The sequence below is a fragment of the Mytilus galloprovincialis genome, chromosome 2 (assembly GCF_965363235.1).
Source record: "Mytilus galloprovincialis chromosome 2, xbMytGall1.hap1.1, whole genome shotgun sequence".
Taxonomy (NCBI): domain Eukaryota; kingdom Metazoa; phylum Mollusca; class Bivalvia; order Mytilida; family Mytilidae; genus Mytilus; species Mytilus galloprovincialis.
In genome coordinates this window covers 28,279,680-28,302,254 of record NC_134839.1, presented here as the reverse complement: position 1 = coordinate 28,302,254, position 22,575 = coordinate 28,279,680, and the positions used below count along the sequence as shown (strand labels likewise).

The 22,575-nt window shown below is 33.0% G+C and overlaps 2 protein-coding genes across 4 annotated transcripts in view; one reads left to right on the top strand and one right to left on the bottom strand.

Annotated features, from left to right (window-relative positions):
• The window catches only part of LOC143063302 (KAT8 regulatory NSL complex subunit 1-like), a 30,485-nt gene extending 23,837 nt beyond the window's left edge, over nt 1-6,648 (top strand). For all 3 annotated transcript variants that reach the window (XM_076235362.1, XM_076235363.1, XM_076235361.1), the window contains exon 8: nt 2,003-6,648. In XM_076235362.1, coding sequence (XP_076091477.1) covers nt 2,003-2,575 — 573 coding nt within the window. In that variant the 3' untranslated portion in view covers nt 2,576-6,648. The remainder of the gene's footprint in view (nt 1-2,002) is intronic.
• A 5,122-nt stretch (nt 6,649-11,770) lies between these two features.
• LOC143063304 (dynein beta chain, ciliary-like) overlaps nt 11,771-22,575 on the bottom strand; it is a 99,420-nt gene continuing 88,615 nt past the window's right edge. Inside the window, exons 47-49 of the mRNA XM_076235364.1 lie at nt 19,351-19,593; nt 15,602-15,790; nt 11,771-12,824 (exon numbers count right to left, since the gene is read on the bottom strand). Coding sequence (XP_076091479.1) covers nt 12,207-12,824; nt 15,602-15,790; nt 19,351-19,593 — 1,050 coding nt within the window. The 3' untranslated portion in view covers nt 11,771-12,206. The remainder of the gene's footprint in view (nt 12,825-15,601; nt 15,791-19,350; nt 19,594-22,575) is intronic.

Genomic DNA, 22,575 nt, shown 5'->3' with positions numbered 1-22,575 from the left:
ATGAAGAAGTGAGAACAAAACATTAAAAATATGTTTTATGAAAAGAATTTATGAAAAATCTTATTACAAATGTTTATCAAAAAACTTCTTCTATAAACACATTTTATGTTTGTCTAAACTGTTAAAGTTTTTGAATAGCATACTGAGGCAACACAAGAAGTAACTATAAAAATCAGTTGGATACAAATACAAATCTTTGTGTTATAATTTTTGTTATACTTGACAATGGGTTAGGCCAGTATTTTTTAATTTGTTGGTTTACGGATCCGCCGACCCGATTTTGCCGATTTCCAGAATAAAAATAAAATTGACTTTTCATGCTTTTTTTTATTCCCGCCGACCCTAACAAATGCATTATCCCTGAAAAATAATTAAAATGTTATTTTTTTTATGAAATGAAATGCATTAATCACTAACAAAATTGATAACACTTTCTGTTGTGAAGAAATAAAACTTCCAGTTTACGTTTCTAAAAATAGACAAATCAATTATAACTGACCTTGAAATGTCGTTTGCACAAATAATTTTGCCGAACGAAACTTGTGTTTAAAACCCATTACACAATAAGTTCGTTTCCCTTATTTGTCATCAGTCCGTAAGATGCATCATCTCATAGAAGTAGACTTGTCCAAATGTGGTGTTTAAGGCATCAAGTTAAAGTACTAAAAATTAACAAATCATTTGGAATTTTCTTGTTTCATAGATAACAAAAATATTATCGTCCATTTGGATAAAAGAAAACGGGAATGAGAGACAACAGCTTTACCCGATAATCTCGTTTTTCCAGTGGACGAGTCTATTAGGTTTTTGACACGTGTGTTGAAACTTATTTTCGTACGACATTTTTACATTTTTTTCTTTATCAGTTTTCGTGCTTGAAGATCACTAATCACCAAGTTTTCTGGAATTGATTAAGAGCTATGCGAATCTATTTTTCTTATTTCTGAAATGACGATTTAATTTCGTCTTTGTCCGTGCACCCCTTTTTTTTTTATTTTACTGTAAATTATTAGACAATTTCATGCGATGTTTATAACAAATGAGCAATAATATTTCATCGAACTAAAATTTAAGAAATGATGATAAAATAGCATAACAAACATATTGTAAGAAAGGTGAAATATATATTGATTTTGCATATTTTTCTGTCTTTAAAGATGATTTTTTTTTCTTTTTTTTTCCCGACCGACCGACCCGACTTTTTCATCGGGAAAATCCGTAAACCAACAAATTAAAAAACAGTGGCCTTACATTTATTTTTTGAGATTCCTGTATACAAGTTAATACAACACAATTTTAATAGGAAATTTAGATATGATATTGGTGTTGAATTTGTGGAATGTATATCATATGAAGGGTTATACATATCATAAGTCTGGTTCAAGTGTTGAATATTTCCCCAAATTGCATTTTATATTCTGGCCATGATTTTCACATTGTCCTTTTAGTCTTGAACTTGTTACTGTCACATAAAGAGAGACAACTCTGATACATTACAATAGAAAATTTAGGAATGTAAAGTATACGTGTTGAAAAAAATAGTTTGTTGATATTATGTTGACTTGTAAGTAAAGTTTTGAAATAATAAAATAAATCTTTAAATGTTAGCACCACAAGATGTGTTTTTACCAGCTTGAAAAAGTGTCTTGTTTTTTTTTTTTGTGAATGTCTGAGATTGAAACCAAGGATTTTCTGTCTAAATAGATGGAAAAAATCCAAGTCTAACAACTTTCATTAAAGCATCAATTTGTAGTTATGTGTAAAATAAGAATGTTATTTGATGTGATTGACAATATAGTTTCTTTGGCTGATCAAAAAATTATTTAAATGTAAACTACCATGTAATGTCAAAGGTGACATTGAATTGATTTGATTTTTTGACAGTTTGAAAAATATATTAAAATCATAAACATGATAAACAAATAATTTGTTTGTTACAAAGGGTCTCCAAGCAATGTTACAAATATAATTTTCTGTTTATCAATGAATTTTGTATTTTTAGAGTGAAGATACATCAGATGAATCTTTTCTTTCCCGACATCATACCTGTGAAGTTTCTGAGAGAAAAAGATTATCATCTTTTGTTCAATATCCCAGTAGAAGAAGTAGAAGTTCTAGAACAGACAGTGGAACTACAGAAGTGTCACAAGATGGTTCTGATATATATGGGAAAGATGAGACATTCCGCAGACGAAGTGGTTCTAATACTATTCGTCGTTTAAGTAGTAGTGTGTCATTTGATGATGGAGAATTTCTTATTCCAATGGACATATGTTTTGTAGAACCTTGGATTGAAAGAACGTTTCCATTATCTGAAGAAGAATATACCAAAATGTTAACAGACCAACCACCTGTTGTAGAGCCTCGGAAGCGTAGAAGTTCTACACGGGTTTCTCTCTCTGAATCATTTGGAGGTAAACCTGAAGAAGAGGCGGCGGCTGAAGGAGAAGCTATCACTTGCTCTCCTTTACCAAGCTCAAGTTCAGGATCTACTGCTAGTGATGAACTCAATGATCTTAATGATCCTGAGTGGTCGGCTGCAGACACAAATGGGACAAAAGTAACTAAGAGGTGAATTTGTGCAAAGTAATAGTAGCTTGAGGAGAGTAGTGTTGTCAGGACTATGTTCTGTAAGAATAAAAGTGCTCATGTTATAGTGCTGTGATGAAGAGAACTGAACAAATCGGCAGTCTTCACTCACAACTTTATATTCCATATAAACAATGTTACCGACCAGTTACCTTTTACAGGTTATAAAACATTAGGGAATTTTTGTTTGTGAATTCTGCCAGTTTCAGTAGTGAGATTTTTAAGGTTGGAGAAAGAATGTGACAAGTTATATGTAATGTAAAGAATTGTAGAACCATTTTACTTCTGTACAAAGAAAACAGATATATTTCTATAAAATGTATTACATCTTTGTAAGATCTTTGCACTTGGATTCCAAATTACATTGGCATTGGGACATATGAATTGTGATTTGGATTAGAAATTGTTTCATAACGACTTTTGTATGTGTGATACTCTAGTACTGTATTTTTGAGCTACTGAAAATAGACCTGCATAATTTAGTACTGCATTAGTAAATTATTTTACTATTAGGACCAACATTTTACAGGACCTAAATTAGCATTTGAGTTGTAATTTATAGGTACAATGATATAGTACTTGTACATGTAAAAACTTACTACACTAAAATTAAATTGCAGAACAAAATTTGTACTAAAAAATCAAGAAATTTGAAGATATTAAACAGAACTAAGGGGTTTAGACAGATTTCAGTATCTCACATTTATATGTACAAAATGTAAATGTACGCTGGCAAAAGATGTGTACCTGATGAATAATAAAGATTTTGTTTCAAAGATCAAAGATGCAAATATTTCCATAGTCAGGTTGATGGTAATTAGGATGCAATGTTTTTGAATGCTTATGTTACACTACATTTTCAATTTTCTGAATTGATATTTCAATCATGCTTATAATTATAACATTTCATTATTTCAATGTCATTTATGAAAAAGAAAAAAAAGAAGAGGAGGTAATTTGTTAATTTTTTATGGAAGCTGGTGTAACATTTAACTAGATGTGTAATAATACAACGGGGATATTTTTCCAATTTATATACATACAAAGGCACATGTACTTTTTGGGGTTGTGTTTTTGTAACAAAATAGTTGTCTGACTGCATTGATTTAGCTGTTAGATTATTGTAATGAAATGTACAAAAATACATCTGTATAAAGGACTGGATTTGTTGCTTTTTTGTAAGTTTCATTGTTAAATTTTGTATCTGTTATTTCACATAAGTGGACTACTATTTTTTTTTCCTTTTGCTTTATCAACATGATTAGAAAAAAAACTATGAACATGTCAAAATGGGCAGTCCGGTTATGGCAAACAGATATTTGTAATTCTGAAATTCTACGCATAATAGAAATGCAATAGAATGGTGTTGACAAGATGGAAAAATGTACTTCTTTAGATTCAGAAGTTTAGTATAGTAGGATACAGGAATAGGTAAAATTGTTATATTTATCATGTTTATTCATGAAGATAAAATAAAGGAAAGTGTTTTTTTTCAAAAAAAAAAAATCTTTCCCTAAAACATTAATATTATCAAGATACATGAAAATTATCATGACATGGAGAGTTTTTTTCCTGGTAATATTTTTTGAAAGAGTGTCTCGAAAGTCAGAAAAATAAGAAAGATTATCATATGAACTTGTACTTATAAAAAAGGTCAGATCACTGTTAACATACTTGCATATTTTTCATGACCTTGTATAGTATAATATTGGATTTGACAGTAAAAATTTGCACTAGTAGTATCTTTAGGGGAAAAACAATGTTGAGAGCATTTTTTCTCACTAAATACATTTGTCACAATACATTAACATGTAGTTATAATTGTAATTGGGCCATATCACAAATTTTTATGAAATGTGCAATGTTGGGAAAATGTATGTAGCTTTTATATTTCTTACCAGCTATAGAGAATTAAAAATCTTTCAAATAGTAAAAATTGTTTTATATCACAACCCAACTTAAAGAGTTCCTGAAAAATGATATTTTATAAAGCCTGGTGAATTCAATTTCTAGTTGCCTGCATATTTCCTTATATCTGGAGTCAGTCATTTATATACCTGTTACGTATATACTTTGTAACAACCGGTGTTAGATATTACTAATTTGGCCTGTTTATCATGTTTATAGGTATACATGTAGCAAGGCTTTTAATACAAGGACAAATTTGGCCATAATACATTAACATAAGTGCTATTATATTATATTTCCATTCAACTTGTATCCATTTTATTTAAGTTCTGGATAATTTTGCTCTTCTTTTTTATGGAATTTAGCTTTGTCGATCAATAATATGTGATCAGTTGGTTATTAGTTGTAACCTGTTCAGGACTGACCCTTTCAAACATTCATGGAAGGCATTTTTAAAAACAGAATAACCACCTTGGAGGCAAATTAAGAATTATACATACATCTTGACTGTTCTTTACATTTACACTCATAGTGGAGATTTGGATGTGCCTTCCCTGGGTTCCAAGTATCTTTATAGAAAAATCTCGAGTCATTTTTCAACATATAAATAATCTTGGTTGGTAACTGTCGAACTATTAATAATGTCGTTTAAGATGTAGATCAACAAAAATAATGTTGTCTTTTTTTCTTTGCAACAGTTTTTTGTATTATACTTTAAATAGTGCTTGCACTTGTATTATTACAAGGATTGGATTCATTGAACATGTTAAAAATTTTAACTGATTTAAGTTTAAAAAAAAAAAAAAACTTGAAGGAGTTTTTTCTTGGGTTTATATGTTCCTATACAACTCAACTGTAATAAAATACATTTTGGAAGTTTTTGTTGCCTTGTTAAACTTTAAATAGATGTAGTGTATTTGTTTATTGATGAACAACTATGATAAAAACAATAGCAAGATGTAAGTTTTGAAATAGTTTTATGATGAAATTTGAAAGTTTTGTTTGCGATTTATTTTGGATCATTGAATTTATTTTTATGGCTTTACAGTTGAGATTTTGATTAAATAAAGGAGTAGGGGCATTAAGGCCTGGTTTTGGCCCAAGAAAATAAAATGCTTGATAACTTTTTCAAATTGGCACATAATGTTTAGAAATGCATAGGGTCAAGAAATATAAATGAAAAACATTAACATTGTTATTTGATGACGTCACATTTACGTCATAATATGTACTGCTTTCACAAAAACGATGGAAAATACAGAATTTCTGCAGTTTTCTATCTTTATTTCTGTTGTGGAAACATCGTGCGCAGCCAAGAAACAACAAAATAATTTAACAGAAGCTTTATTATAACTATTGACAAAATCTCACCAAATATAAAGTTGTTTCTTGTGTGCGCACATACTTTTTCAATCTAAAATATACTTAAAAATTTGATGAAAAACAAGGAAAATCACGAAATTTTACAAAATATGCAAATTAAGTCATGATTTTTTGCCATGGTAACTTGTTCAATGTCCAAAATTGTTTGGTTTTTCTGAATACTTTTTACCTTAGATACTTTTCAGTAATTTGAAAATATGTATGAAAACTTGTAAATTTGCAGTTATTTTTGGGCCAAATAAGGGCCTTATCGCCCCTACTCCTTTATTATGACCATTGAAGCCAACAAAAATGGCTATCCTCACAAAACTATATTTATTGTAATAAGAACAATATAGGATGGTTAATAAACAAACACCAAGACCAATTCATAGATGTGATTTTCTGGCTGAGATTATGTTCAAACTGAGATAACTTGTTGACTGTTCCAAAGGTTTCTGTTATTACTAAGTGTAGAAAACTGTTCTTATTCCACCAAAGTGACTTAACTTTTCTGAAAAGGGGTAAATTCTGATTTTTATGTCACAAAGCTCCACATGCACATCAAATTTAAAATCAACTTACATTTAATGTTAATAAATAGTCCTGCAATCATTGATCATGTTTATCGCACTGAGGAGTTTATCTCTCTCTCATCATGTTTATGTAAAATCTTTGTTAATTGTTTTTTTGTTTATGCTGTATATTACTTGTACATTTACTGTATAGTTGTACAAATGTATATATTGTTTCTCAGAAATTTGTAAAATAAAGCCCTACTGAAATTAGTTACAAGATTTTTTTATTCACTCAGATATCCCTGCTTTTGTCCAATTGTCATGTTGCAAGAAGTAGACACTAGCAATCAAAAGTAGTTTGAGTTTTATAGCCAAAAAATGTAGTGAATATTAAAATCCCACTAATTCATACACAATTATCAATAAATAGTAATATTTTGGAACATATGAAATATGAGTTTCACAGAGACGAACAGTCTGCATGTTGTTTTTTTTTGTACAAAACTTCTGTTTTTGACTTGGCTTGTCATTTCCTGGCAAAAAAAAAAAAGGCGTCATTGGTTGAGTTCTCTGTTCAAGTCAGTTAAATAATGAACTTATTTTATTACATCAATTTTTTCTATAAAAAGGCATACTATCAGAACATAAACTTTGGCAACTATGTGAGACCTTGTCACCATGGTCATGCATGGTCTAGAAATGGAATTGATTAGCAATGGTGCTGTTAGTCAAATTGTCTTTTATTCTGTGCAGACGTGTTGAGCATAAGTCGACAGTTTATAGTATGGAAATGCTGAAAGTTTTTCTTAGCGAGTTGCTCTTCATCAAAGTTCTCATCACTTAAACCCGTATTTTCCTATTACTTTTCTAAAAAAATCTTTTGAAACTGACAACACTTATTATAGAAGAAGTTTATCTGGTTCATCTATAGAATGTCTACTATGAAGTTTGTGAATTTTATCAACCAACAAGACCTTTGTGGCTAAATATTGAACCTCATTTCATGGATCAGTGAACTAGGTAAAGTTTTGGTGTCAAGTCCATATCTCAGATACTATAAGCAACCGGTCTAGTATATTTGGTGTATGGAAGGACTGTAAGGTGTACATGTCCAACTGGCAATTTTTTTTTTTTTTTTTTTTATCTTATAATGGTATAATGTTGTCTGCATCGTCGTCTAAAGACCCATTTGGTTTATGAACAATAACTTCAGTTAAGAGTTCATGGATCTCTATGAATTTTTTTTAAAAAGGTTCAATACCACAGAAGGAAGGTTGGGATTGATGGTCCCAACGGTTTAGGAATTAGGGGCCCTAACAAGTGTTTTCTAGTTTCAGGATAACTTGTAAGTATGCTTTGAATTTGTTTCACAAGTTTAATACCACAAGTAGAAGGTTGGGATTCATTTTTAGCTCACCTGGCCTGAAAGGCCAAGTGAGCTTTTCTCATCACTTGGCGTCCGGCGTCGTCGTTAACTTTTACAAATATCTTCTCTGAAATCTAGTTTAAAAATGTGTCCGGTGACCCAGCCAACCATCCAAGATGGCCACCAATAGAACAGGGGTAAAATGCAGTTTTTGGCTTATAACTCAAAAACAAAAGCATTTAGAGCAAATCTGACATGGGGTAGAATTGTTAAACAGGTGGAGATCTATCTGCCCTGAAATTTTCAGATGAATCGGATAACCCATTGTTAGGTTGCTGCCCCTGAATTAGTAATTTTAAGGAAATTTTGCTGTTTTTGGTTATTATCTTGAATATTATTATAGATAGAGATAAACAGTAAACAGCAATAATGTTCAGCAAAGTAAGATTTACAAATAAGTCCACATGACTGAAATGGTCAGTTGACCCCTTTTGGAGTTATTGCCCTTTATAGTCAACTTTTAACCATTTTTCGTAAATCTTAGTAATATTTTACAAAAATCTTCTCCTCTGAAACTACTTGGCCACAATCATCTTTTGGGTTATAAGTTTGAAAAATGTGTCCGATGACCCGGCCATCCAACCAAGATGGCCACCATGGCTAAAAATAGAACATGGGGTAAAATGCAGTTTTTGGCTTATAACTCAAAACCCAAAGCATTTAGAGCAAATCTGACATGGGGTAAAATTGTTTATCAGGTCAACATTTATCTGCTCTGAAATTTTTAGATGAATCGGACAACCCGTTGTTGGGTTGCTGACCCTGAATTGTTAGTTTTAAGGAAATTTTGCTGTTTTTGGTCATTATCTTGAATATTATTATTGATAGAGATAAACTGTAAACAACAATAATGTTCAGCAAAGTAAGATTTACAAATAAGTCAACTTGACCGAAATGGTCAATTGACCCCCTTAGGAGTTATTGTTCTTTATAGTCAATTTTTAACAATTTTCATAAAATTTGTAAATTTTTACTAACATTTTCCACTGAAACTAATGGGCCAAGTTCATTATAGATAGAGATAATTTTAAGCAGCAAGAATGTTCAGTAAAGTAAGATGTACAAACACATCACCATCACCAAAACACATGAATCCATCTGCTTCCTTTAATATTCACATAGACCAAGGTGAGCGACACAGGCTCTTTAGGGCCTCTAGTTTGGGTTATGTTGCCAACAGTATAGGAATGAAGGGGCCAAAAAGAAGCATTTTAATAAGACCGCAAAATGTTTTTTTGGGATCGTATAATGGTATTATGGCATCTTCTTCTGTGTCATTGTCCGACGACACATTTGGTTTCTGGATAACATCTTTAGTGAAATTGAATGGATCTCTATGAAATTTTTTAAGAAGGTTCAATACCACAAAAGGAAGGTTGGGATTGATTTTGAGGATGATGGTCCAAACTGTTTAAGAATTGGCGGCCCAAAACGAGCATTTTTCTAGTTTCAGGATAATGACTTTGTGTATAAGTATTTCGATTTATTCTGAAATTGTACCACACTGTTAAATACCACAAGTAGAAGGTTGGGCTTCATTTAAGGGGCCAATAGTTTAGTAATTAAGGGCCAAAAAAAGCACTTTTGTAGTCTGCAGACAATTACTGGTGTTTAATTGAATGGATCTCTCCGACATTGTACCAAAGGGTTCCATATCACAAAAGGAAGGCTGGGACTGAGTTAGTTGGTAATTGCCCAAACATGAAGGAATACGGGGCCCAAAAACAAGCATTTTTCTAGTTTCCAGACAATAACTTGCGTTTTAGTGTGTAGTGTAGATCTCTCTGAAATTATACTACAAGGTTCCATACTACAAAGGAAAGGCTGGGATTGAGTCTTGTGGCAAGGAAATCTTCATTTGCACAGTATTGCTCAATAGATTTGTAAGATCTTTGACATTTTATTTTTTCAGAAACCTATATTATGTCAAAAATTTGATCCCAATCCAAATTCAGACAGTATCAAGCTTGAATATTGTGTCCAAATTTGCCCCTTTATTGTGTGTCAGAAACCTTTATTATGTCAAAAATTTGATCAGACAGTATCAAGCTTGAATTTTGTGTCCAAATTTGCCCCAACTGTTCAGGGTTTGAACTATGGTTGTATTAGACTGTGCTTAACAAAGCATTTTATTGTAGTTTCTAGACAATATCTTGTGTGTGAGTGTATGGATCTCTCAGACATTGTACCACAAGGTTCCTTATCACAAAGTAAGTCTGGGATTCAGTTTGGCGGTAATTTCTAAAACATTCAGGAATAAGAGGCCAATATATTTAATTTATGGAAGGTTTGCTGTACATGTGTCTGGTATGATACATCTGACCTTGACTTAATTTTCATAGTTCATTGGTCAATATTTAGTTTTTGTTGAGCCTGCAATGGCTCGACATAGGTATAGTAACCGGCGGCGGCGCTAGCTTACTCCTTAAAAGCTTTATATTTTATAAGGTGGAAGACCTAGATGCTTCATACTTAGTATATGGATGCCTCGTGTTATGAAGTTTCCGTCTGTCACATGTCCAATGTCCTTGACCTCACTTTAATGGTTCAGTGACTACTTGAAAAAGATTCTTTATTATGTTAAATTATCTCTTTTATAAGTTATAGGATAACCATATTTGGTTTGTGCGTACCTTGCAAGGTCCTCATGCCCGTCCGACAGTTTTCACTTGACCTCAACCTCATTTCATGGATCAGTGAACAAGGGTTAGTTTTGGTGGTCAAGTCCAAGACATACTATAAGCAATAGGTCTAGTATATTTGGTGTACAAAACTAGCAGGTGTCATCTGACCTTGACCTCATTTTCATGGTTCAGTGGTTAGTTAAGTTTTTGTGTTTTGGTCTGTTTTTCTTATACTGTATGCAATAGGTCTACTATATTTGGTGTATGGAATGATTGAAAGGTGTACATGTATAGCTTGCAAGTATCATCTGACCTTGACCTCATTTTGATGATTCAGTGGTCAAAGTTAAGTTTTTGAGTTTAAGTGTTTTTCTAATACTTTATGCAATAGGTCAACTAAATTTGTTGTATGGAAGAATTGTTAGCTGTACATGCCTGTCTAGCATGGTTCATCTGACCTTGGCCTCATTTTCATGGTTCATTGGTCAATGATTAGTTTTTTTAGTTAATGTTTAGTTTATGTGACAGTTGTAATAAAGCTTAATATTTAGATCAACATAATATCAATAATTAGTAAAGAAGGCGAGACATTTCAGTGTGTGCACTCTTGTTCTTGGTTAAATCTGTGTCTTGGAAACTATAAGCAATAGGTCAACTATATTTAGTGTATTGAATGATTGTAAGGTGTACATGTATTTCCTTTCGGTTCATATATCCTTGACTTCATTTTTTTGGATCATGTTAAGGTTGTAAAGCTTTATATTATCAACATAATATCAATGGTTTGTAAAGAAGGTGAAAAATTTCAGTCTGGTTGGTTTCTGTTGGATAGTTGTCTCACTGCCAATCAACAACATCTCATTATTTTCTATGGAGTTAGACACAACAATTAAATAAGAAAGACAATTTTTAAACTATATTTCAAAGCGTCAAACAACATTTGTTTGTTTCTGGATTGTGACACAGTGATGACTGCTGTACCCATATTTTGACTATTTTACCTATTATGTATGTTTTGTCCATATATCGTTGTAAAAATAATGGAATTTGATGCGACTGTCATACGAGTGAGAGGTTTAGCGCTATAAAACCAGGTTCAATCCACCATTTTCTACATTTGAAAGTGCCTATACTAAGTCAGGAATATGACAGTTGTTGTCCATTGGTTTGATGTGTTATATCCTTTGATTTTGACATTTGATTGGGGACTTCATGTTTTGAATTTTCCTCGGAGTTCAGTATTTTTGTGATTTTACTTTTTTTTAAGATATCAATACTTACCTCAAAAAACAGCTATATCTATGCCAATACATGGGAATTTGGCCAGATGAGAATATATATCAAACATGTGTATATTTATTTATTAACATATTTAATATAAAAAATATTTGATTGTAAACAACTTAAATTCAACTAGTAAAAGTATATGAACACATCAGGAAAACATTCCAAAAACTGTAAACATAGAACTCCAAATAAATATATAAATATTCCATTAATACTAGTAACTATTTGGCAATTTTGGAAACATATTCAATAAATAATGAGAAAATTAAATATAACAAATAATAAATGCTGTTGAATAGCACCATTTTATATGGTTAAGAGCACCATTTGCATGTCAAGCAGTAAAAAAAAATATATTGCATGCATGTGCAAACAAAGCAAAATTAAATTTTTTCCACTAAAATGATCCTAAAATTGACTATATAGAGTAGTAGTTTAACTCTAGTCAAGTGCTCAACATTCTGTCAACATTTGTATTTTTTTACCAAGTGTTTAAACTTGAAGTAACAGAGCTACTCCTCCTAATGTCCATTTACTTGCTTTCTCCTTTGATTTGAGGTTGAATGTCCAAACGTAAGTTGGTCCTCGGCTTTTTGTCTTGTATACTGGACACTCATATACATTTCTGGCATCCATACGATCTACTGGAATAGCTTTTATAAATATGACTGGCATTGGTGATGCCAATTCCTTCAAACGAGCCTCGGCTATCAATCCTGTCTGTAGATCCCATCTTGCTCCCTCCATAAACAATCCATGTACGTAAGCTCCTTCACGAGGAGGACCAGCCATATCTTCACGATTCTTCTTAGTAACATCACACTGCAAAGCCATACGATCTAGTGGCCATTCATTCTTTCTTGCCATTTGCTGCATAATAGCTGTCAGGAATGATTGTGGGTTAAAGAATCCACCAAGCCACACAGCAGCAGGTAATTGGAAGTCGGAAACCCAATTCTCCAATTCTTTAATTCTCAGCAACAGATCAACATACCAGGCGGACAGACCAAACAGTGATGGGTAGGCTCTCTTGGCCCAACTGGCTGGGATAGAATCCAAAAACAACGCATTACCAATATCTTCCATGGCAGCAGTTATTGTCAATTCTCCCTAAATAAAACAAAAACAAAAATAGGACAACAATTTAATCAAGAGACTCTGTTTTTAAACTAAAAAATATAAAATTTGATGGTAACACAAATCATTTAGTACATGAAAACCGAAATAAAATAAACTATAAATAGAACTGTTGCAAAACATCCTGTCTGATGAGGTCAAACTGCCTATGTAAAGAATTGCAACTATCCACGGCCGACACTCGGCTAACCGAGAGATTGGTCGGTTAATCTATATTGAGTATGTGGCTATATGGGCGATTGGTCTGTTAATCGGGTTGGTTATACGTCTGTTAAGAGCAAAACGCACAATTTAATGTTAAACTCGATTTAATATACAGATTTTTGGCATATTATAAGAACCGAATCAAAAAAAGAAAAGTGTCTGACAAAATGATATCTATCATAGTACATTTTCCACCTGTAAAAACATTTCATTGTTTTCAGTAAAACTAAAAGGCGTCGCGCAAGTATGTTTTATTTATGCTTATATGCATAGCAACTTTTTAAATAAAAGGCGAAACAAACAATTTTAGATATCATTTAAAGGACACAAAATAGTACTTTGGTTCTAAAAAATAAATTGACATAAGTAAATATTTCATAATTGTAATATAACGTGAATAATACCTCGTTTAAGTGAAAATTATGGGAATAAAGTCTGTTAATGGGTTGGACAATAGAAATTGTGTCAGTTAAGAGTTATTTACCCACGATAATAGTTTTGCTACATTTATATTTTCCAATTGAAAAAGTTAAGAATGAGATGTTCTTGAGTAAAACAAAAAATTGACACTGAATACGGTGCAACAGTATCCTTCTAGTAAGAGCATTTTTATTTTGACTTTCTTTGCATTTTATGGAAGGATGTGTCTATGGATTGGCCGCTGGAATATGCATGCATTTATTATTAACGTTTTCAATCAGCCTTTTTTGTGTGTGTTCAGAGTAGCACGTTCTCAAATCCGACTAATAGTACAGTACAGGGTACATATAACATGTTGTCGTTCTCATATGCACATAATGCTTGTCACTGGACGTTAATCCTAATTCGTCAGAATCATCCAATTGATTCTTTTCTTCTATTACTTCTATCATTCTAAAGAAGTAAATGGAAAGGAGCGAATGCAGCTACATAATGTTATCTTAAGTTTTAACTCATTTCATTCCATTTCTAGTTCCTTTCTACATAAGTGCAGAGGAGAACTACACATGTAAACTTCTAGCATTTGTCACCAATATGAGTACATCGCAATCCGTTAACACTCAGGGGTCTCATGTCTGTATTCTTAAAAACATATTATTTGTTCTCTCTTTTTTTAGCAATGCATCAGTCTCTACTGTTCTTATCTATTATTCTATATTCTGCGTCTCCATCCAGATTCTCGTGTATACCACGAGGGTCCGGATCGGGGCGTTGTTTATTTCTGTGCTATTAAAATTGTTATGTCACTTTTTTCAATTTTATTTATCTTACTCATTATTCTTTCTCTATTCTTTATATTTTAGCATCCCAATATATTTTACGTACTGATGTTGAGTTACATTACGACGTTTATCTCTGATTTATATACTGGTTACCAATGTAGATGACAAATTGGGGGCATTCATGACAATTAAAGAGAATCCACATGATATATGCGACCATTCTTGGATGAAATTAATATTACTACAATATTACACTTTTTGAAACCATTTTTATCAATTTTCATTTTCCATTGTCTAAATTGTTCATTGTTCATGTGTTGGTTCCGTATATTTTATGTTTCACTGCCCATGTGCTGTTTCCGTTTATTTTAGCCGCTCGTTTTGAGCCTACCCATTTGATTCGATCACACCCAATATAGCAATAAAATTATACTTTATTGCCATTCCTTACGCTTAACAGACCAATTAACAGACCGGGTTTTATACATCCGACCCATTAACAGACCAGGTTTTAAATAAAGATTGATTTATGTTACGAAAACACAGATTTTTGTGTAGATTTTTCACACAATGATATCAATATGGTTAACAAACATAATGCCTGTCTTTTTTCGATTTTCAAATTATTGCATGCAAGTCAATTCAACCAACATGTCATTTTGTGTACTTTATGTGTGTGTAAAATGTGTATAAATATATTGATGAGTAACCCGCCTTTTCATTTTATAGATCGTACATTGAAGCTAAAAAAATAATAATTACACCACTGCATTCAGTACATTGATTAACAGACTTTAGCAAACCCGTTTAACAGACCAACCGCCGATATAGCCGCATACTCAATATGGATTAACCGACCAATCTCTCAGTTAGCCGAGTGTCGGCCGTGCTATCCAGCCTCTTTTTTATCTGTAATCTTGCTTTTAATTTGTTTTTCCTCCAATATAAAGTTAAGGTGGTACCTAACACTACAGGGAGATAACTCTGTAAAATCAGCTAAACGTTTTAATTACGTTGTGTTGTAAAGGGAATATTAAGCTTCTCAATGATCAAAATTGGTGTGTGTCAAGCTGCTATATAACCAGTGTAATTTTTCTGACAAAACGGTTGGTTCAAAAATTTTGAATTTTTTATATTTTTGTTAAAGGGTTAAAGTAAATACTTTGACAAAATTTTATGAAAATTAAACGAGCCAAATTAATTTTAGTGAAAGTGTTGGGTACCATCTTAACATGGATTGCCATATTTTGTGTAAAGAGATTAAAATGGGCTGCTGCTTAATTGATATCTATTTCACATAACATAAGTGAAAATAAGTTAATTCTATTGATGCCTAATGATTACCTTCAAACCAAGATTCAGTTCCTTTAATGATCTTCTAAGTTCACTACTGAGTACATTCATCCTTTCACATTCTTGGAAAGCAACAACAATGTATGGAGTTCTTTCTTCAACAGGAACTTTAGCCATTAATTCCAAAAGATTAAACTCTTCTGGTAACTTATCTAATATTTCATCCAGAATTCCTTTAATCTGTAAGTACACAATAAGAGATATAGCAATATGAAACTATTCCTTGACTAGTATCATGGTGTACAAAAGACCAGGATATAAAAAACGCAATTCGTTAAACTGCTTCAGTAAACTTTTGAGATCAATCATGTTTTGAAACACAAGATGATTTTTATATTTAGAATTAGATGATTGATTGAATGTTGGTTGCTTATTGTCAAGTGTCAAATATTTCATGTATGTTCAGGACGATTGAATTAGATGGAATGACTATATATTATAATGGTTGTAATTGGATACTGTTTTGGAGGATGCAGTAAATAAAGCACTGATTTGTAAGTGGAACTTCCAGTTATTCATTCAACATTCTGCCAAATAAATTTCCTCAGACATTAGAATTTATAAACAAGTTTCAGAAAATATGTAGTAGAGTGAATTTATACAAGAAGTCTTGAGTGATAAAAGTAAATATTTTGTCATCAAGCCAATAACTGAAAACATTTGTTTGACAAATAGCCTATCCACCACTGTCCCAGGTTAGGGGTAGGGTTGGGATCCTGCTAACATGTTTAACCCCGTCACATTATTTATGTATGTGCCTGTCCCAAGTCAGGAGCCTGTAATTCAGTGGTGGTCGTTTGTTAATGTGTTTCATATTTGTTTTTCGTTCATTTTTTATATAAATAAGGCCGTTAGTTTTCTCGTTTGAATTGATTTACATTGTCATATCAGGGCCTTTTATAGCTGACTATGCAGTATGGGCTTTGCTCATTGTTGAAGGCCGTACAGTGACCTATAGTTGTTAATGTCTGTGTCATTTTGGTCTCTTGTGGACAGTTGTCTCATTGGCAATCATTATAGCAATACAGCCATACCTCCTTAATTGGGGGTATACAATGTACAATGCCAAAAGTTATTCAGAATTTGTTGAAAACTTCTACGAAATCCTATATCTGATTTAGGAGGAGTGCATATGGTTAAACAAAAGAGAGAATGAATACAACATTTTCTTTCTTTATTGACACTTGTTCCCCATTAGATCATATTTCTTACCTTCTCTTCTCTACTGACACCTGCTTCCCTACAGATCCCCTTGTGTATTCCTTATTTACTTTCTTTATTGACACTTGTTCCCCTTTAGATCCTATTTCTTACCTTCTCTTCTCTACTGACACCTGCTTCCCTAGGCCACCCTTAAAAAATTGTTTGTTTGGTATTGCCGACCCACACTATCAGCAGGTGGTTAGGTAGGTAGGTAAATTTCCTTTTTTTTACATTTAAAAGCTTTATATACATGTAAATCATGAAGTCTCTAGATCAATGTTGTCTAAAGCATTGCAGCATTGTTGTGTGTACATGCTGGTGGTTTCTTTGAAAGGGGTCAACCATCAATGTCACATTCTACATCATATGGATAATTTCATGTAAAACAGTCAGTTTTATTGGCAGAGTTAACCAAAGTACCCAGAAAAAAAACACAGAACTGGGCAGGAAACTGACAAAATAAAATGTATTACGTGAAAATTGAACTTTTTTTGTGGGACTGCCCATTGAACAGAGGCCTGATGTCACATCTTGAAGTTGTGGTCACAGTTTGGTAAAATTACCATAAGTTAAATGGCTCAACCACTCCGGCTTCTTGTACAAATGGACAAAGATTTAAAACTTTGATTGTTTGCTTTGGTTTTATAAATATCACTTTCTACACCATATGGGTAATTTCATGGCAGTCAGTTTCAGTGGGGTACTAAACCGTAGTACTTGAAGGAAAACGCCAACCTGCGGGAGGAAACTAACTAACCTTATCACATATGACATGAAAATCAAACCTTAATTTTGCAACTGCCCAACTAGGTCTCAAACCAATACCTAGATGCTAGTAATCATACATGTAAGGTGTGACGAACTACCATACAAACACACCTACTGCCCCTGATAAGTTTTGAGGATAAAGGATCTGTACCAAATTAGGATAGCAAAATATTAAAAAATCTGGAAGGTTGGCACAGACATGGTGTTTATACTAATATTATCCAAGTGCAAGGTTTTTCAGGGCTAGGTTTAAAATGTATGATAAATTCAAAATGGAAATATGCAGCAGGACAAACAATTTTTGCAGATAAATAAATTATGGGTTGTAATGCTTGTTTGATTAACAGAAATCTGGACATGCATTACATGAATACAGATAAATTAATGAGCCCTTGGAATTGTGGAAATGGAGGGGGAATTTATTCATTACCAGTACACTAGATACATTTATAAATATGTTTCTGTCAGTGTCTTTTATGTTTTAAGAATTATCTTATTCATGTTAAGAAGAAAGGCAAGAAAAGCGGGAAGTACTTCAATTGACACAAGATGCTAGTCTTTAAAATATGTATGTTTTGTACCAGGCTAGCATCTACAGGTACAAAACTACTATAAACCTGTAAATCTGGGACCATTTTGGTCTTTAAGCTTTGGTGCTTACAGCCATAATTATCTTGAATGCATCATTGTGGTTCGGACTATAGTAGATACTTTTTTCTCTGGTTCAAGGGAAAATTTGTCAATGATAAATTTCAAATATTTAATAAGTTCAACAAATGTAAGAGCCACGCATATTTGTTCTGTGATGTCCCGGTGAAACACTTCTATCTCATGAAGCGACAAAGTCAAGCAGAAATCATCTGTTTCTGCTTTACAAAAGATAAAATTTGAGTCCTCTACAAGGTCTCTCAGAACGTTTCTTTCAAAGAATAGCTGAAAATTTGATTTTTGATTAAATCCATCTACCTTAACCAATGCATTGAAGCATAGGGAGATGCTTTCCCCTGCCGGCCTCTTTGACATTACTTTTGGCAGACTTTTTCTATTCCATGTCATTTAAATGTTTGATCCCAATATAGTGTAAGGTAAGCGCTTTTAAGATCGCGATTTGAAATAAGTAAAGCCAGGAACAAACTCGGAGGATACAATCAAATTCCGGCAAAATTTCGATTTTTTAAAATAAACAAGAATGTGTCAATAGTACACGGATGCCCCACTCCCACTATCATGTTCTATGTTCAGTGGACCGTGAAATTGGGGTCAAAACTTTAATTTGGAATTAAAATTAGAAAGATCATATCATCGGGAACATGTATACTAAGTTTCAAGTTGATGTAACTTTAACTTCATCAAAAACTACCTTGACCAAAAACTTTAACCTGAACTTTGCACTATCATTTTCTATGTTCAGTGGACCATGAAATTGGGGTCAAAACTATAATTTGGCATTAAAATTAGAACATGTGTATTAAGTTTCAAGTTGATTGGACGTCAGCTTCATCAAAAACTACCTCGACCAAAAACTTTAACCGGACGGACGAACAGAGGCACAGACCAGAAAACATAATGCCCCTCTACTATCGTAGGTGGGGCATAAAAAAATAATTTTCTGAAACGCAAATAAAATCATTTGGGCGGCAAGTTTTTCAGTGGGTCGGGCGGCAATGCCAAACAAATGAAATTTTATTTTAGGCCCTACAGATCCCCTTGTGTATTCCTTATTTACTTTCTTTATTGACACTTGTTCCCCTTTAGATCCCATTTCTTACCTTCTCTTCTCTACTGACACCTGCTCCTGCTCCCGCTCCAGCATCTCTGGGTTGCATCTCAAACACAGTCCTAAACATGTTCTCAGATAAAGTTGTGAGAAACTCTATTTCTGCATTAGGATGAAGGCCATATAAGTATGGGCTCTCTGGTGGTAAACATTCATCTATGTAAGCATGGTAACCTTTATAATCAGTATTTGGTGGTGATGGAAATCCAGGAGCTAAAAATAACTCACCATCAAGCTAAAATAAAAAAGGACAATGATAAGAATACAAATATAACTAGAGGCTCTAAAGAGCCTGTGTCGCTCACCTTGGTCTATGTGCATGTGCATATTAAACAAAGGACACAAATGGATTCATGACAAAATTGTATTTTGGTGATGGTGATGTGTTTGAAGTTCTTACTTTACTGAACGATTTTGCTTCTTACAATTATATCTATCATGAACTTTGCCCATTAGTAACAGAGAACTATATTTGGTAAAAATTTACATAAATTTACCAAATTAATGAAAATTGTTAAAAATTGACTATAAAGGGCAATAACTCCTTAAGGGGTCAATTGACCATTTAGGTCATGTTGACTTATTTGTAGATCTTACTTTGCTGAACATTATTGCTGTTTACAGTTTATCTCTAACTATAATAATATTCAAGATAATAACCAAAAACAGCAAAATTTCTTCAAAATTACCAATTCAGGGGCAGCAACCCAACAACCGATTGACCGATTCATCTGAAAATTTCAGGGCAGATAGTTCTTGACCTGATAAACATTTTTATCCCCTGTCAGATTTCCTCAAAATGCTTTGGTTTTTGAGTTATAAGCCAAAAACTGCATTTTACCCCTATGTTCTATTTTTAGCGGTGGCGGCCATCTTGGTTGGTTGACCAGGTCACGCCACACATTTTTTAAACTAGATACCCCAAAGATGATTGTGGCCAAGTTTGGATTAATTTGGCCAAGTAGTTTCAGAGGAGAAGATTTTTGTAAAAGATTACTTTAATTTACGAAAAATGGTTAAAAATTGACTATAAAGGGCAATAACTCCTAAACGGGTCAACTGACCATTTTGGTCATGTTGACTTATTTGTAGATCTTACTTTGCTGAACATTATTGCTGTTTACAGTTTATCTCTATCTATAATAATATTCAAGATAATAACCAAAAACAGCAAAATTTCCTCAAAATTACCAATTCAGGGGCAGCAACCCAACAACCGATTGACCGATTCATCTGAAAATTTCAGGGCAGATAGATCTTGACCTGATAAACATTTTTATCCCTGTCAGATTTCCTCAAAATGCTTTGGTTTTTGAGTTATAAGCCAAAAACTGCATTTTACCCCTTTGTTCTATTTTTAGCCGTGGCGGCCATCTTGGTTGGTTGACCAGGTCACGCCACACATTTTTTAAACTAGATACCCCAAAGATGATTGTGGCCAAGTTTGGATTAATTTGGCCAAGTAGTTTCAGAGGAGAAGATTTTTGTAAAAGATTACTTTAAAAAAAAATTTCAATGAGTGAAAGGGATAACAAGGTTAACTGAACATAGAAATGTTTGTGGGAAATAGGTATATTCACAGGTTCTATTTAGATCTAGGATCAGGTAGTTAACCATGATGTTTTTTTCATATCAAATTGAAATGTACTACACACTTGTTTGTTTTGAGATGAATTTTTAAAATTGCTAACTTTTTAGCTCACCTGATAAACATTTTTACCCCATGTCAGATTTGCTCTAAATGCTTTGGTTTTTGAGTTATAAGCCAAAAACTGCATTTTACCCCTATGTTCTATTTTTAGCCGTGGCGGCCATCTTGGTTGGTTGACCGGGTCACGCCACACATTTTTTAAACTAGATACCCCAATGATGATTGTGGCCAAGTTTGGTTTGATTTGGCCCAGTAGTTTCAGAGGAGAAGATTTTTGTAAAAGTTAACGACGACGGACGACGGACGACGACGGACGCCAAGTGATGAGAAAAGCTCACTTGGCCCTTCGGGCCAGGTGAGCTAAAAAGTTAGCAATTTTAAAAATTCATCTCAAAACAAACAAGTGTGTAGTACATTTCAATTTGATATGAAAAAAACATCATGGTTAACTACCTGATCCTAGATCTAAATAGAACCTGTGAATATACCTATTTCCCACAAACATTTCTATGTTCAGTTAACCTTGTTATCCCTTTCACTCATTGAAATTTTTTTTTTTGCATACTTGATTCACATAGGATTTTTCAATAAAATGCTGAAAATATGCATTAAAGTATTAATGCATTTCAAAAAACAAATATTTCATCAAATAAATTAAAGTTGGATATTCCTATGATATTCCTTTTCATATTGGATACAAATTGTATTAAGTCTACTGCAGACACTTTGTAGTCAAAGCATTTCAACTGCGGTACTACACAGGCGTCAAAAGGCGTCATTATGGAGTAAAGGGGTGGCGCCTAAAAGCGTCATTATGGAGGAAAGGGTTAAGAAGGCGAAACTGTAATTTGGCATTAAAAACATTCAGACATATATTCACATAATAATGAACATGTATGTGTACAAATTAACGTTTCAAGATGATGAACCTGGACCTTAATGGTGAATCCCTGTACCTGATATGGGATGCTTAGAAAGAAAACAAGAATATGTCCATAGTACACAAATGCCCTCATCACACTATCATTTGCTCAGTTAGTGGACCGTGAAACTGGTGTCAAAACTATAATTTGGCATTAAAATGAGAAAGATCATATCATAGGGAACATGTGTACTAAGTTTCAAGTTGATTGGACTTAACTTCATTATAAACTACCTTGACCAAAAACTTTAACCTGAAGCAGGATGGACGAATGGATGCACAGACCAGAAAACATAATGCCCATAAATGGGGAATAAAAACAATCCATTCATCAAAGTTATCTGTTATCTATAAAAGTACTAATGATAAAAAACATTTTACAGAATATTGGTTATAAGCATGATAATGACCTGCAGTTCTTTTCACAGAATATATTACTATAAGAAGTCAAATACATTCTTGTAAAACTTAAATACAGTCGAACCTCGTTGTGTCGAACTCGGTTGTGTCGAAAACTCAGCTGAGTCGAAGTAATTTCGCGGTCCCGGTAAAATTCCTGTTTGATCAATGCATAATAACCTCTGATGAGTTGAACTCGGTTGATTCGAGTAAATTTTATAGTCCCGTCGAAGTAAACTTAATGT